General features: G+C 32.6%; 1 protein-coding gene across 1 annotated transcript; it reads right to left on the bottom strand.

Moving 5' to 3' along the window:
- Positions 1–7,338: 7,338 nt before the first annotated feature.
- On the bottom strand, positions 7,339–13,159 carry LOC130981645 (agamous-like MADS-box protein AGL19). Its single transcript, XM_057905266.1, has 7 exons — positions 13,020–13,159; positions 11,488–11,587; positions 11,336–11,400; positions 11,119–11,218; positions 8,402–8,443; positions 8,241–8,282; positions 7,339–7,530 (listed from the first exon to the last, which is right to left on the bottom strand). Exons 1-7 carry the CDS (start codon positions 13,157–13,159, stop codon positions 7,339–7,341), a joined length of 681 nt encoding a protein of 226 aa, XP_057761249.1.
- Between the last annotated feature and the right edge of the window lie 209 nt (positions 13,160–13,368).

The raw sequence follows: 13,368 nt of genomic DNA, 5'->3' as shown, positions 1-13,368 counted from the left end.
GCGATCGCGTCACATGGATTACATAAAATCCCAAAAGGAGGCAGAGAGTTGCGCTGAAACGACGCTGGATTCATGCGTTTAGCACAATTTCCAGCGACGCGATCGCATGCCTCTGGCGATCGCGTCATTCACTCTTTTAGCTATTCCATACGATCGCGCCACTCACGCGATCGCATCAACCCCATTTCACTCCAGCCACGCGACCGCGTGCCCCACGCGATTGCGTGGATTCAAATTTATAACACCCCCAGTCACGCGAACCCTACCATTCGCTCCCCCCCCCCCCCCCCCCAAACCCCTCTCCTCCCTCTCTTCTTCTCCGATCACACCACCACCACCCAGCCACCATCACCGAACGGCCGCTACCCCGCCAACCACTCAGACCACCACCACAGAGACTCCAGTTACCCAGCCTCCCAATGATGACACCCCTTCACACCCTGCTTGAGTGAGCATCGGAGACGATGCTATTATTTAAGTGTGGGGAGGTTGCCATCTCTGGCATATCTTTATTTTGGTGAACCACTACAAACTCTCTCTTATTTTGTTCATTTTCTGTATTTTTGCATATTTTTCTCTTTTGCTTTTTATTGTACTTTTTGCATTTTGCACTTTGAGCTATATGTATACTATTTTGGATATTTTAGCTTGATTTGCATATTAGTTTACTAGTTATATTTTAAGTGGATTAATTAGTATAGTTTACCCTTTTTAGTATATGATAGTTAACTTGATTGAAAATAAAAGGAAGTAAGCTAGAGACCTTAACAGAAAATCACACACCTTGTATATATAGCATTACATGTTAGTTAGTTAACAACATTTCATCAAGGAGAAATACTAGAACTTTAAAGCCACCTTAAGTTTTACATTGAGATTAATGGGAATTTTTAACTAAACCTGCATGACATATATGAATGATATATATTTTTGAGTTAGAGAACACGCAGCTGGTGAGTTTTGAGCTTCATTGTATGGTTACATTTAAGCCATAATATTTTATTCCTGTGTTTTCCCTTCTTATTTATTTTGGTGTTCTTTACTTTGTTTTAATCTATATGTCCGATTATAGAATATAGATACATGCCAAGAAAGTGATTGAGGCCATTGTTTGATTTTAACTCACTTATCCCAAATAAAGCCTACCTTTTACATCACCCTTGTTAGCCCACTTGAGCCTTTTAATCCCTTCTGTTTTTATAACCACATTACTAGCCTTAAGTAGAAAAATAAAATAAAAATCCCAGTTGAATCCTTGGTTAGCTTAAGATAGATTTTGTGTAATATTTAAGTGTAGGAATTTTATGGGAACATGGAATGATAGAAAGTAGGAAATTAAATTAAACAAGTCATGTGAAAATAATTTGGAAACATGCTCATGTGAAGTCAAAATAAATTAATTACCATGTGTAAAAAAATATATTTTTTAGTATTTGAAAAAAAGGGGATACAAAAAGAATTCCCCTAATGCAAAAAGCGATGCGCATAGTATAAGAAAAAAATATGAGCATGTAATACAAAAAGTGAAAAAAATATGGGAAAATAGGTAAAGAGGCTTAGCTTTACAAAGTATGTATGTTAGGTGAGATCTTAGACTAATCAAGGATTCACTGAATTAGCTCACTTAGCCTTATACATATACCCTTACCTTTACCTTGGCCACATTACAACCTTAATTAAAGACCTCATGATTTTTGTATGTCTGTATTCTATAATTGTTGATTGATTAGATAAAGAACAAAGCTATAGAAAGTAAGGATAAAAAGAGGAATAGAGTGATTAACCCAATAAACACTGAGTGACTAGAGAGTAAACACAAAAATCCAGTGAGGGTTCACTAACTCATTAACATATATCTCTGCTTAAATTATTAATTATCTTGCAAGTTTATAAAATGTTTTTCTCTCCCATCTCAATTGTAAAAGTGCTTTATCATTATCTAAGGTTTGGCTATATATATATATATATATATTCCTTGAGAATGTGAATTAACTTAACTATATGTAAGCTTTATATACAAGTGAATAACAAATTAGAATTGCATGATGCATCATTCATTTAGTTAGTTGCATTTAGATTAGATTGCATTGCATGACATTCCACCACTTTAACCTTACTTTTTACCTTGGATTTAGCATGAGGACATGCTATTGTTTAAGTGTGGGGAGGTTGATAAACCCATATTTTATGATATATTCTGTACTTAATTTGAGTGATTTATTCAATCCTTCACCCACTTATTCATGTAAATTGCATGGTTTTACTTTCCCTTCCTTATTATGTGATATTTGTGAAAAACATGTTTCCTATGCTTTGAAATTAATTATTTTAATTACCCTTTATTATCATTCGATGCCGTGATTGGTGTGTTGAGTTATTCTAGATCTCCTAAGGCAGGAATGGCTTAAAGGATGGAAAGGAAACATACAAAAATGGAAGGAAAGCATAAAACGGAGTTTGTGAAGAAACTGGCAGCGACGCGACCGCATGGACAACGCGGCCGCATGCCAAGCGCGAAGAAGCAGCGACGCGGCTACATGACTGATGTGACCGCGCGCTTAAAGAAGAACACCTATGACGCGGCCGCATGACTGACACGACCGCGTGACAAGGAAAACTCCAATTGATGCGACCGCGTGACCCACGCGGACGCGTGACAGAGGCCACGCACCAGAAATTACAGAAAATGCTCATAGCAAATTCTGAAGCCCTTTTTTGGCCCAAATCCAAGTCCAGAAGGCATAGACCAGAGGTTATGAAGTGAGGGAATGCATCCATTCAGGAGAGTCTCCAATTTTAGTCACTTTTCCATGATTTAGATTTAGTTATGGAGAGAGGTTCTCTCCTCCTCTCTCTCTTAGGATTAGGATTTAGGATTTCTCTTAGGTTTTAGGAGTGACTCTCAATCCCAGGTTCAATGTTCTTTTACTTTATATTTATCTCTTATTTTCAGATACTTTAATGCTTATATTAGTTATGTTGCCTATTTGGCTTATGCTACATTCATGTTATGATTTTCTTTGAATTAATATTATTTGAGGTATTTCAGTTATTATTGCTTTCTTTTATTTACATGATTATTACTTCCCATCTGAAGGCATTTTTATTCCAGTAGATTTACTTTTCCCCTTTTGGTCTTGGTTAAGAAATCAGTAACTCAGGAGTTATCCAATTCAACACAATTGACAATTGTTATCTTTGCTAATTGAATTGAACTTCAATAATCCCAATCTTTTTTTTTAGAAAATAAATAGGATTTGAAGATCAGACTAATTAATCCCTTGACCTTCCCTTGCCTTAGTAAGGGTCAACAAAGTGGAATTAAGATTCAATTTTCATTATCATTGATAAGGATAACTAAGACTGGACTTCCAATTTCTCATACCTTGCCAAAAGTTTATTTTATAGTTATTTATTTATTTTACCTGCCATTTAAATTACTTGTTCCTCATCTTTAAAAACCCCGATTTACAATCTTCATAACCAATAATAAGAACATACCTCCCTGCAATTCCTTGAGAAGATGACTCGAGATTTAAATACTTTAGTTATCAATTTATTTAGGGGTTTGTTACTTGTGACAACCAAAATATTTGTAAGAAAGGTTGATTGCTTGGTTTAGTAACTATACTTACAACGAGAGTTTACTATAACCTCTAAACCATCAATCTTAAATTCTTCAGTCACAGCAAAAAACCGTGACCATAAATAAGGCTATGGTCACGGTTTTAAGGAGGGGTGATCATAGAGGCTGTGGTCACAGTTTTAAGTAGGGGTGACCATAGAGGCTATGGTCACGGTTTTAGGTGGCGTGACCATAGAGGCTATGGTCACGACCAAAACCGTGACCATAGATAAGGCTATGGTGACAGTTTTAAGGAGGGGTGACCATAGAGGCTATGGTCACGGCAAAAAACATGACCATAGATAAGGCTATGGTCACGATTTTAATTGGGATGACCATAGATTAGGCTATGGTCACAGTTTTTACGCGTGACCATAGATTAACCTATGGTCACGGTAAAAAAACGTGGCCTAAAATGCCAGAATTTGAACACCAAAATTGTGACCATAGAAACTGTGACCATAGGTCTATGGCCACGGCAAAATAGGCCAGGGTGAAAAAACCGTGACCATAGGTCAAAAACTGTGACCATAGACCTATGGTCACCCTTTTCACTAGCTATGGTCACGGTTTTTCACGGTGACCATAGACCTTTTTTTGTAGTGTAGAGAAGGAAATGGTGATGATGATGATGATCATAATGATGATAATGAAAGTGGAGGAGGAGGAAGAAAAAGAACATGAACCAGAATGTAAACGTATATAAATTTGATTTGATTGGATTGGGTTAAAAAAATTTTGGTTGTCTAACATTTTTTATTAAAAAATAGATTTATTCTTAAAAAAGTGCTAAAATTTTTATTTATTTTTAAATTTTTTGCATCGTTTTAGTAATTTTAAAAATGATATCTTTTAATTTCGAGTCTTTTTATTAATTTATTATTATAATAAGTAGTTAAGTACTAATTAATCATATACTAAACACTCACCTGACCAGCTAAACTATTAATTTAACAAACGTATCATATATCAAGAACATTTAACTGATCATATTAATATTTAAAAAAGAAAACTCACAAGAAAACTATTTAAAATAAGTAATAAATAACAATTTTGAGTGTTATCAAACCACCAAATTAAACGAAAACTAAGCGTAAGATAACCAAAGGGGACTCCCAATCGACAATCTCATCTTTAGGGACGAAAAAACATGAACATAATTATATTCTAGGGCAATTAACTAAAATCCAATTTTTGAAGTTTTGAGACAAAATTCTAATTTTTTAGAAGTCTATGTAAATCGTAGGAGAGGTACTACGGAGTATGAATGCATGTAAACTGTGGGTGGAGTTCTACAGTTTACGTTGAAAACGCAAATGCATAGAAACTATGGTAGGGATTCCACAATTTTTGTTGGAGTGTGCAATGAGCATAAATTGCAGTTTATGCTCTACTATAAATACGCGGAAGAGGTGCAGCGGATTATTCATTTTGAAACACTTCCAAGTTCTAGAGAGAGAAAGTGGCGTTTTTAGAGAGAGGAGGAGGAGAAAAAGTGGAGTGATTCAGATTTTTCTTGGGTCGGGATCATAGCAGACGAACGCAGTCTTTACCGTCTGAACGGTGTTGCACATGCCATCAAACCAATAGTCAAACTCTGCCTCAGTCTTGGCGTACGCTGCATTCACTAGCAGCCTCCTCGCATCCTGACCCTTGAAACAGCTCGTGTATTCTCACCTCCGGAAAACTGCACCGACAATGAAACAAAACCTGCATGTCTTCGTCTGACCCTATCGCAAATGTTTCATACTGCACCCCAGTTGAATCAACCGCAATTAGAATCTTGTACAACAGCTTCTTCACCCACTTGGACCCACACAGCCTTGCCTTTTGCAAAATGCTCGTCTTTAGTTCTAATAGAGTATTCGTGGAACGCACAAAAACACTGACCGATTCTTTGTCAGTGAACTTAACTCCATGCCTTTTGCTTTTTTTAAATTTTCTAGAATAGTAGACTAGGACCAAAAAACTCTCCTCACTCATTTTTGAAGAAGTGAAAATGACTCTCTACATCACACTACTTCTCTTGGGTGGGTATTTATAGGCGAAATAGGTCTAGGCATAAATCGCTGAACCCCTACCACAGTTTATGCCTATTTGCACACTTCAACAGAAACCGTGGAATGGCCTACCACGGTTTCTATGCATTTGCGTCTTCAACGTAAACCGTGGTATCCCTTCCACAGTTTACATGCATTCAGAATCCGTGGTATCCCTTCCACGGTTTGCATAAAATTCTAAAAAATTGCATTTTCGTATCAAAGATTCAAAAGTTGTATTTTGGTAATACTGAAACTCCAATGTTTTATTTTGGTAAATTTCCGTATATTCTAATGCACTCGGCGGAGTTTTGTGTGGGCAATGGGGGCCATGATCCCCCAAAAATTTTGTAAAAATATTAGTAGTTCTACTTTAAAGAAAATAAAATTAATTTGTTTGAGTAAATTGATATACTTTCAACCTATGTATTTGAGTTTTATGTCTATCTTCAATTCTTCACCATTCTTTTAAACTTTTTATCCTATCCTATTTGACAAATAATAAAATCATATCTTTAAATCAACAACAAGTGGCATATCTTTAAATCAACGTTACAAATTAAATATCATTATAGAATTAATACTAAATTATATTTAGCTTCTCATATATTTTTATGCATTATTTTATTTTTTGAATAATAAAAATTATAATATAATTAGTAGTAATATCAGTTATTAATAAAAGTTATTATTTTATTTTTAAATCAACTTTACAAATTTAATACCATTATAGTATAACACTGCTTACATTAATAAATTTTGATATTTTAATTTTATTAGAAATTTAAGACTTTGTTTTGTTGTATTATATTATTTGATTTGTAATAAAAGTAATAACAAAAATAATTAATCTTGAGATTTTTGAGAGATAAATATTATCAAAGGTAAAATTAATTTTTTAAAATGTTAAAAACCAATTTATAAGTTATAATTGATTTTATATAATTTAAATAAAAAATTAATTTTTAAGAAAGAAAAATCAATTTTAGATAAAAAAAAAAATTTCTAAATAAAAATAAATTTTTATGTGCAAAAACTAATTTTTTAATGAAAACTGATTTTTTTAATTTATTTTTTATTTAAAATCAAATTAATTTATTAACCTAAACAAAATTTTTTATTGATCAAAATCAAAATTATTTTTTGTTAATCTTAACTATATATAACTCTATATATTAATAATAAATTTAAAAATAAAATAATTATATTTATAATTTTTATTTTAATATAAATAATATTATATAATTTTTTATTAAAATTTCTGACCCTCTAATTTTTTTTTAAAAGCTCCGCCACTAAATGCACCATTTTAAAAGCGAAACCAAACATCTATAATATTAGCCCATTTTATCATGAGGTAGGTTGAGAGTAACACAAACTAACTTACTTATAATGAAACCAAAATTTAAAACTAATATAGGCCAATGAAAATAAAAGTGTTTTGAAGTGAGATTATTTAGCAGAAATTACATGATCAGAGAGTTCACCCACCATTGTGATTGTTTCTTAAGTTACGAGTTATAACATGTTGATCAAACATGAATATAACATACTTGATATAGGTGCATGATTATATGAACATTATTAAGCTTAAATATATGTATGTGTGTAAATAGTGACGCTTGCGCATGTTAATGTTTAAATGAGCATCATGTTATATAGAACGCCCAACTTTTAAGGCATTCTTCTCTCGGGTAGCCCTATGAACAACTCCAACTCTGTCTCTACCACTTCCTCTTCCTCTTCCTCTTCCTCTTCCTCCTCTTCCACTTCCACTTCCACTTCCACTTCAACTTCCACTGCTGGCCGCCTTTCTCCGACAAGCAACACGCCTTGTTTGCTTAAAGACCGTTGCTGTTCAAGCCACTACAAAAATCATATATATGGAATTATGCTGGAAATTAGTTAATCAAGCTGGAAAAATAAGGGGATGTTAACCTTCCAACTTAATAGATTTGTGGCATATATGAGTGACTTCAATGAAATTGTTTGTATTATTTGATACTTCATATGAGATCTTGAAAAGAAATAAAAGATCGTTTCACACATTTTGTATTAACTAATAGGATTATACTGATAACTAATATTATCTTATAAAATTTAGTATTTGAAAAGATTAGTACTTAGGTGGTATATTATAAATAGCTATCTCTTATATATATATATATATATGGAAGTAGTGTGGATTCAACTATCTTATGTAGATACAAAAAAAATCAGTTATTAATTTAGTCATTGGTATAAAATATTAAAATATATTTAAAATATAACATGTGTATAATACACAAATATATAATATCTGATTTTGTGACTATTTTTAACGTTCATATAGATTTAATACATAAATATATAATATCTGATTTTGTGACTATTTTTGACTTTCATATAGATTTTTTTCATGTGCATTATTTTAAAACAAAGAATAACTAATAATGTAACTCAATCAAACAGAGTGTAAGATAGTAGAGTAGGACTCTAAATAATTGTTTGCTAATTAATTAAAGAGAAGACAAAATTAAAGTTGAAGCATAATATCAATTGGGGATAATATGAAGTACATGAGGAAAGATAATTACCTTCTCTTTCAATTTTCTATTTTCTTCAAGAAGGCATTTTTCCTGAAGTGAGATATCAAAGAGAGAAAGGCAATTCTAATAAGCATCATGCCCCAATAAAAGAAATAGAACATACAAATTATATATCCATGTAATCATGCAAGTAACATCACATTGATTACCTGTTCCTTTAGCGTCTCTATTTGCTCCCTGAACAATTGGTTCTGGGTACAGCAAGGACCATGTTAATTAATGTTAGTTTTTCTTATTCAAAACTGAGATTATTCAAAATGATGATGATGATGATGATGATATATATGTAAGATTATGAACATAGACAGATATATAAATATACCAAATTCTTGTACAAATTAAAACTGGAAGACAAGTAACAAGTTTTTGAACCTTCTTCAACACCTTCATCCAAAAAGAAATATTCATTCCTAAATGAATATGTTTTAATTAAGAGCACTAGCCACATGTAAAAGTACATATACGAATGATGAATATACGTTATTTCACCTATTTTTAATATAAAAATACAAATGAAAACAGGTGAAGTGGACAAGAGATGATATATGAATAAAGTTTAAGCTAGATGTTGATCACTCATTAATTGTTTGGAATTGCAAAAATAAATAAGGTTTAACTCAAAAGATGGTCCAACAAATATCCTACAATTTTTCCAATATTGTCTTTTCAGAGATTAATGATAAAAAATAAGTCATAATGTGTGCGTATTATTTTAAATATTTTAATATATTTTATATTTTAATATATATTTTATACAAATGATTTTGATAAATAATTTTTATATACAAATAACTTAATTTTAGAGTAAAGTATCGTTTTTGTCCGCAACGTTTAGGGTAAGTTCCAAAGTTGTCCCTAATGTTTCAATCGTCCTATTTAAGTCCTTAACGTTTTAAAATTGACTCAATATTGTCCCACCGTTAGGGATCCGTTAATAGAATTGACGGCAGGACAAAATTAAGACGATTTTGAAACGTTATAGATTTAAATAGGACGAAAACGTTAGAGACAAAAACGATACATAAACATAAATTTTAATTTAATTTTATCTTTCAATAATATTAATTTTTTATTGTACATATTATTCAATTATTTTTTAATTATATCTAAATAAATTACACTTAATCACATTACTTTCATTTTAAATAAATTTATTTTTCTATAATTTTAAAAAATTTTGATACATTAGAGACAAAAGGAATAATTTATATTTTATTGTATATATATATATATATATATATATATATATATTGCAAGTTTATATACTAGTCATTCTACAAATAATTCATGATAACTAAAAATCTTTAAGAGTAAAATTATAAAAAAAATTAATTTATTTAAAATGAAAGTAATATGATTAAGTGTAATTTATTTAGATGTGATTAAAAAATAATTGAATACTATGTATAGTAAAAAATTGATATTATTGAAAGATAAAATTAAAATTTATTTTTATGTATCATTTTTGTCCCCAACGTTTTTGTCCTATTTAAGTCCCTAACATTTCAAAATTATCTCAATTTTGTCCCACCGTCAATTCTGTTAACGGATCCCTAACGACAGGACAACATTGAGTCAATTTTAAAACGTTAGGGACTTAAATAGGACGATTGAAACGTTAGGGACAACTTTGAGACTTACCCCAAACGTTGGGGACAAAAACGATACTTTACTCCTTGATTTTATGATCTGTCAGAAATTTGTTAATAGTTGATTTATCATATGTGAGTTACGGTAGACTAGCTAATAATTTTGAATGTTTATATACAATTTTCATATCAATCCTGCCTAGGTGAATAATGAGAAGTGCGAACAACAGACTCTATTTTGAACCCATTAACCATTCAATTTTACTCTCATCATAAACCCATCACCTTTACCTAATTTCACTTTGTCTAATTACACCCACTTTTAACCCAGACTCCCTTTTCACTGCAGCCAGCACTCTGTTACCTACTCTAGCACGCAACCCCCCTTGCTAGCGAGGAAGCTCCCCAACACCGCCATCTCTTGTTGTCACCAACCCGAGTGCAGGTGAATCATTTCGTATTAAGAACAAACATCTCACTTATATAAAGAATAAACATCTCATTTGCATTAAAAACAAACACCTTTTTATAAGAAAAATAAACATTCACATGCATATAAAATTTTCACTGCATACCTTGGCATCACGTTGGTGTCGTGAATTGCAGTGACGATGAGAGCATAAGTTCGTGAAAAAATGCACGACTACGACTGCATGGGGTGTAGAAACAATGACATTCTTGAAAGAAAATGCACCTCGCCACAAAGATAGGCTGCTGCACGACACCAATGGAGGCACGACGAGACTGGGTTGCGTGCTGTGGTTGGGGAGGCGCGACGAAGTATAGATACGTGCGGTAGTTGCAAACGCACGAGGAAGCCGGACTGTGTGCAGTGTTTTGTGAGAGATGGCGGGGGATTGTGGGAAGCGGGGGTGGAATGCGGTGCGAGTGTGAAGAGTTTGTGGTCGTTGAAAATCAAATTCAAAATAAAAATTATATTTAATTAATTCAAAATTTAAATCTATTATTATTTATATTGTTCAAAAATAACGTTATTCTTATACTTTCTCTTTTCATATTTATTATGTTGGATAACATTTCTAAAAGATTTACGACACAACGAAGTATTTTAATTTTGGGTTTATTTTCAGCTATTGCGAGTTGATGTGGCCTATAATGACTCTAATTATGCGAATAAAAATAACATTGCAGTTGCAATTCCAAATAAAAACTAAACTTTAAAACCGAATGTACTAGAACGCAAGATGGATAAACAACATAAATAGTTAGAATGAGAAAGCTGACATGAGTTTGAATTAAGCGAAGAACATATATACCTTTCTTGCCCTAACTTTGGTTAAGCTTCGTTCGAGCTGATTCTCTATCTGTTGTAACTCTTCAATGGGGCATGAATCCAAACCATCTCCCAAAAGCTTTCTGCAACAATATTTTGTGTTTCTCACTTCATCAGTAATGCAATATGATGATGATCATTGATCAGCACACTAATGAAGTCATCAAATTAAGCTATTAAATAAAGTCAGTACTTAAAACCTTTTAGAAACTTCTAGTTGCTCTAGCTTCTTTGTGATGTTGATGTCATCACCTTCCTTTACCTGCTCCATGTACGGAAGAAACAACAAACATTCACTATAGCTTGCAGATAGAGAATGAATATAATGGATATTAAGGGGCTAATTATTAACCTGTGTATTTTCTTGGATTTGTTTGGTGTTGAGGCTATGTAGATCCTTGACCTTCCTTTGATAGCGTTCCATTATTTTGTTTACACTGAAACATATCCAACTGCATAATAACATCAGCAACAATGTAAAAAGTGGCTTACACAAGAGACTCATGACTTTACTACTAATAATAATATCATATCTACTCGATAAAGCATTCATGGTTATTAATTTGTAACACTTGGTGAGTTGAGTATCAGTCGCAACGTCTTTTACATAATACACTAGTATCAATCAGACACTACTTTAACTAAAGGTACGTAATAAGGACATCCAAATTATTCACCAGCTAAGAGCGAGCTCTAACTATTCACACATGCCTCTCATGAGCTACAAGATTTTCGAAAAATTACCACAAAAATTAGCTATAATAATGAAAGAGATCAAGGCTTTATTAGACTTTATTTTTCAGATGTTGCTTCTATTAATTAATCTTTGCTCGAGATTTATAACATAGCATCACGTTAAGAATCAATGTTCCAACGATTTCAATCAGTGACATTTCAATTAGCCTTCCACCCATTAGAATCCTAAGCACTAATTTAATGATGAGCTGTAAAATTGTGTGAGAATCATTGCTGCAAAATTAGCTATTACGGTGGAAGAGTCTAAAATCTTATAAGATTCTCTTTCCAAATATTGGTTCACTTATATGAAACTCTCTTTTATGTATTGGCTGCTCGAAAATCATAAAAACTTCCAATAATACGCAGGACCACTACTTTCATCCCAGAACAAATATAATAATCTTAAAGAATACTATAATATCAATAAACAATGTTGGAAAACTAATAATCTATAATTTTATACCTGCAATATTTATAATTACATATTTATTATATTTAATATTATTTATTTATTTTAAAAATAAATAAAAATACAAAATAAAATAAAAGATATAATTAAAAAATATTAAATAAGATAATTTTATAAACTGTTTGAAACTTATTTTTTATTATTTTTCAAATATTTTTGGATATCAATAGATAATTAGATATGTTCAATGCAAAGTTTGTAATATTAATAAATAATATGACACTATTATTGTTTCAATATTCTAAAATCTCAATAATTTCCGTGATACCAACATATGATGTATGAATAATGTTACACATTTAAATTTTTTTTGTTAACTAAAATCAACCAAGTTAGTTTAATATAATAAAAATCAGTTATAACTAGTATTATTTTAAGTCTTATTGTTTAATTTATTTGGATTTAGTTCATAAAAAGATTTGGATATATAACATTAGTTGTTACGGATCTGGCCTACGGATCCCGGACCCGAGGTCAAACCCGAACCCGGCTCTCCGGACCTCTTCGTCTTCCCCCTCCGAAAGGCCCAAAACCGGCCCTATGGAGCCCCTAACCAACTTTCGAATTCAAACACCTCCCTTATCTTAACCAAAGAAGATAAGATAAGACGATCCCCATCACCTATAAAAGAGGACCCAAGTCCCTCAAGGTATTCATTCATTCCTCACACTTTCTACCTCTTAGATCCATTCTGACTTGAGCGTCGGAGTATCTTTGCAGGTACCTCCCCTCCGCTCCGCTCGGATAATCCGACATCCGTCTCGACCCACAGGTTCCCGATCCTCATCTCAACCCGTACCAGAGTCCTCTTGTACATTGGCGCCGTCTGTGGGGACCTGCGACAGTCGAACCGGATGGAGGGCATCCTGGAGGAGAACCCATCAAGCCAGGATGACTCCCAACCGCGTCGTCCGGCCTCAGAACACCAGGAAGCCACAAACCAAGCAAGAGTAGCAAGTACTGTCCACCACACGAACGAACACGTCGTCACGGACCCGCGACATCCCGATAAAGTCGAGGACAAAG

Source organism: Arachis stenosperma, chromosome 1 (assembly GCF_014773155.1).
Source record: "Arachis stenosperma cultivar V10309 chromosome 1, arast.V10309.gnm1.PFL2, whole genome shotgun sequence".
Lineage (NCBI taxonomy): Eukaryota > Viridiplantae > Streptophyta > Magnoliopsida > Fabales > Fabaceae > Arachis > Arachis stenosperma.
The sequence above is the reverse complement of the archived record's forward strand: the minus strand, read 5'-3'. Positions and strand labels throughout refer to the sequence as shown.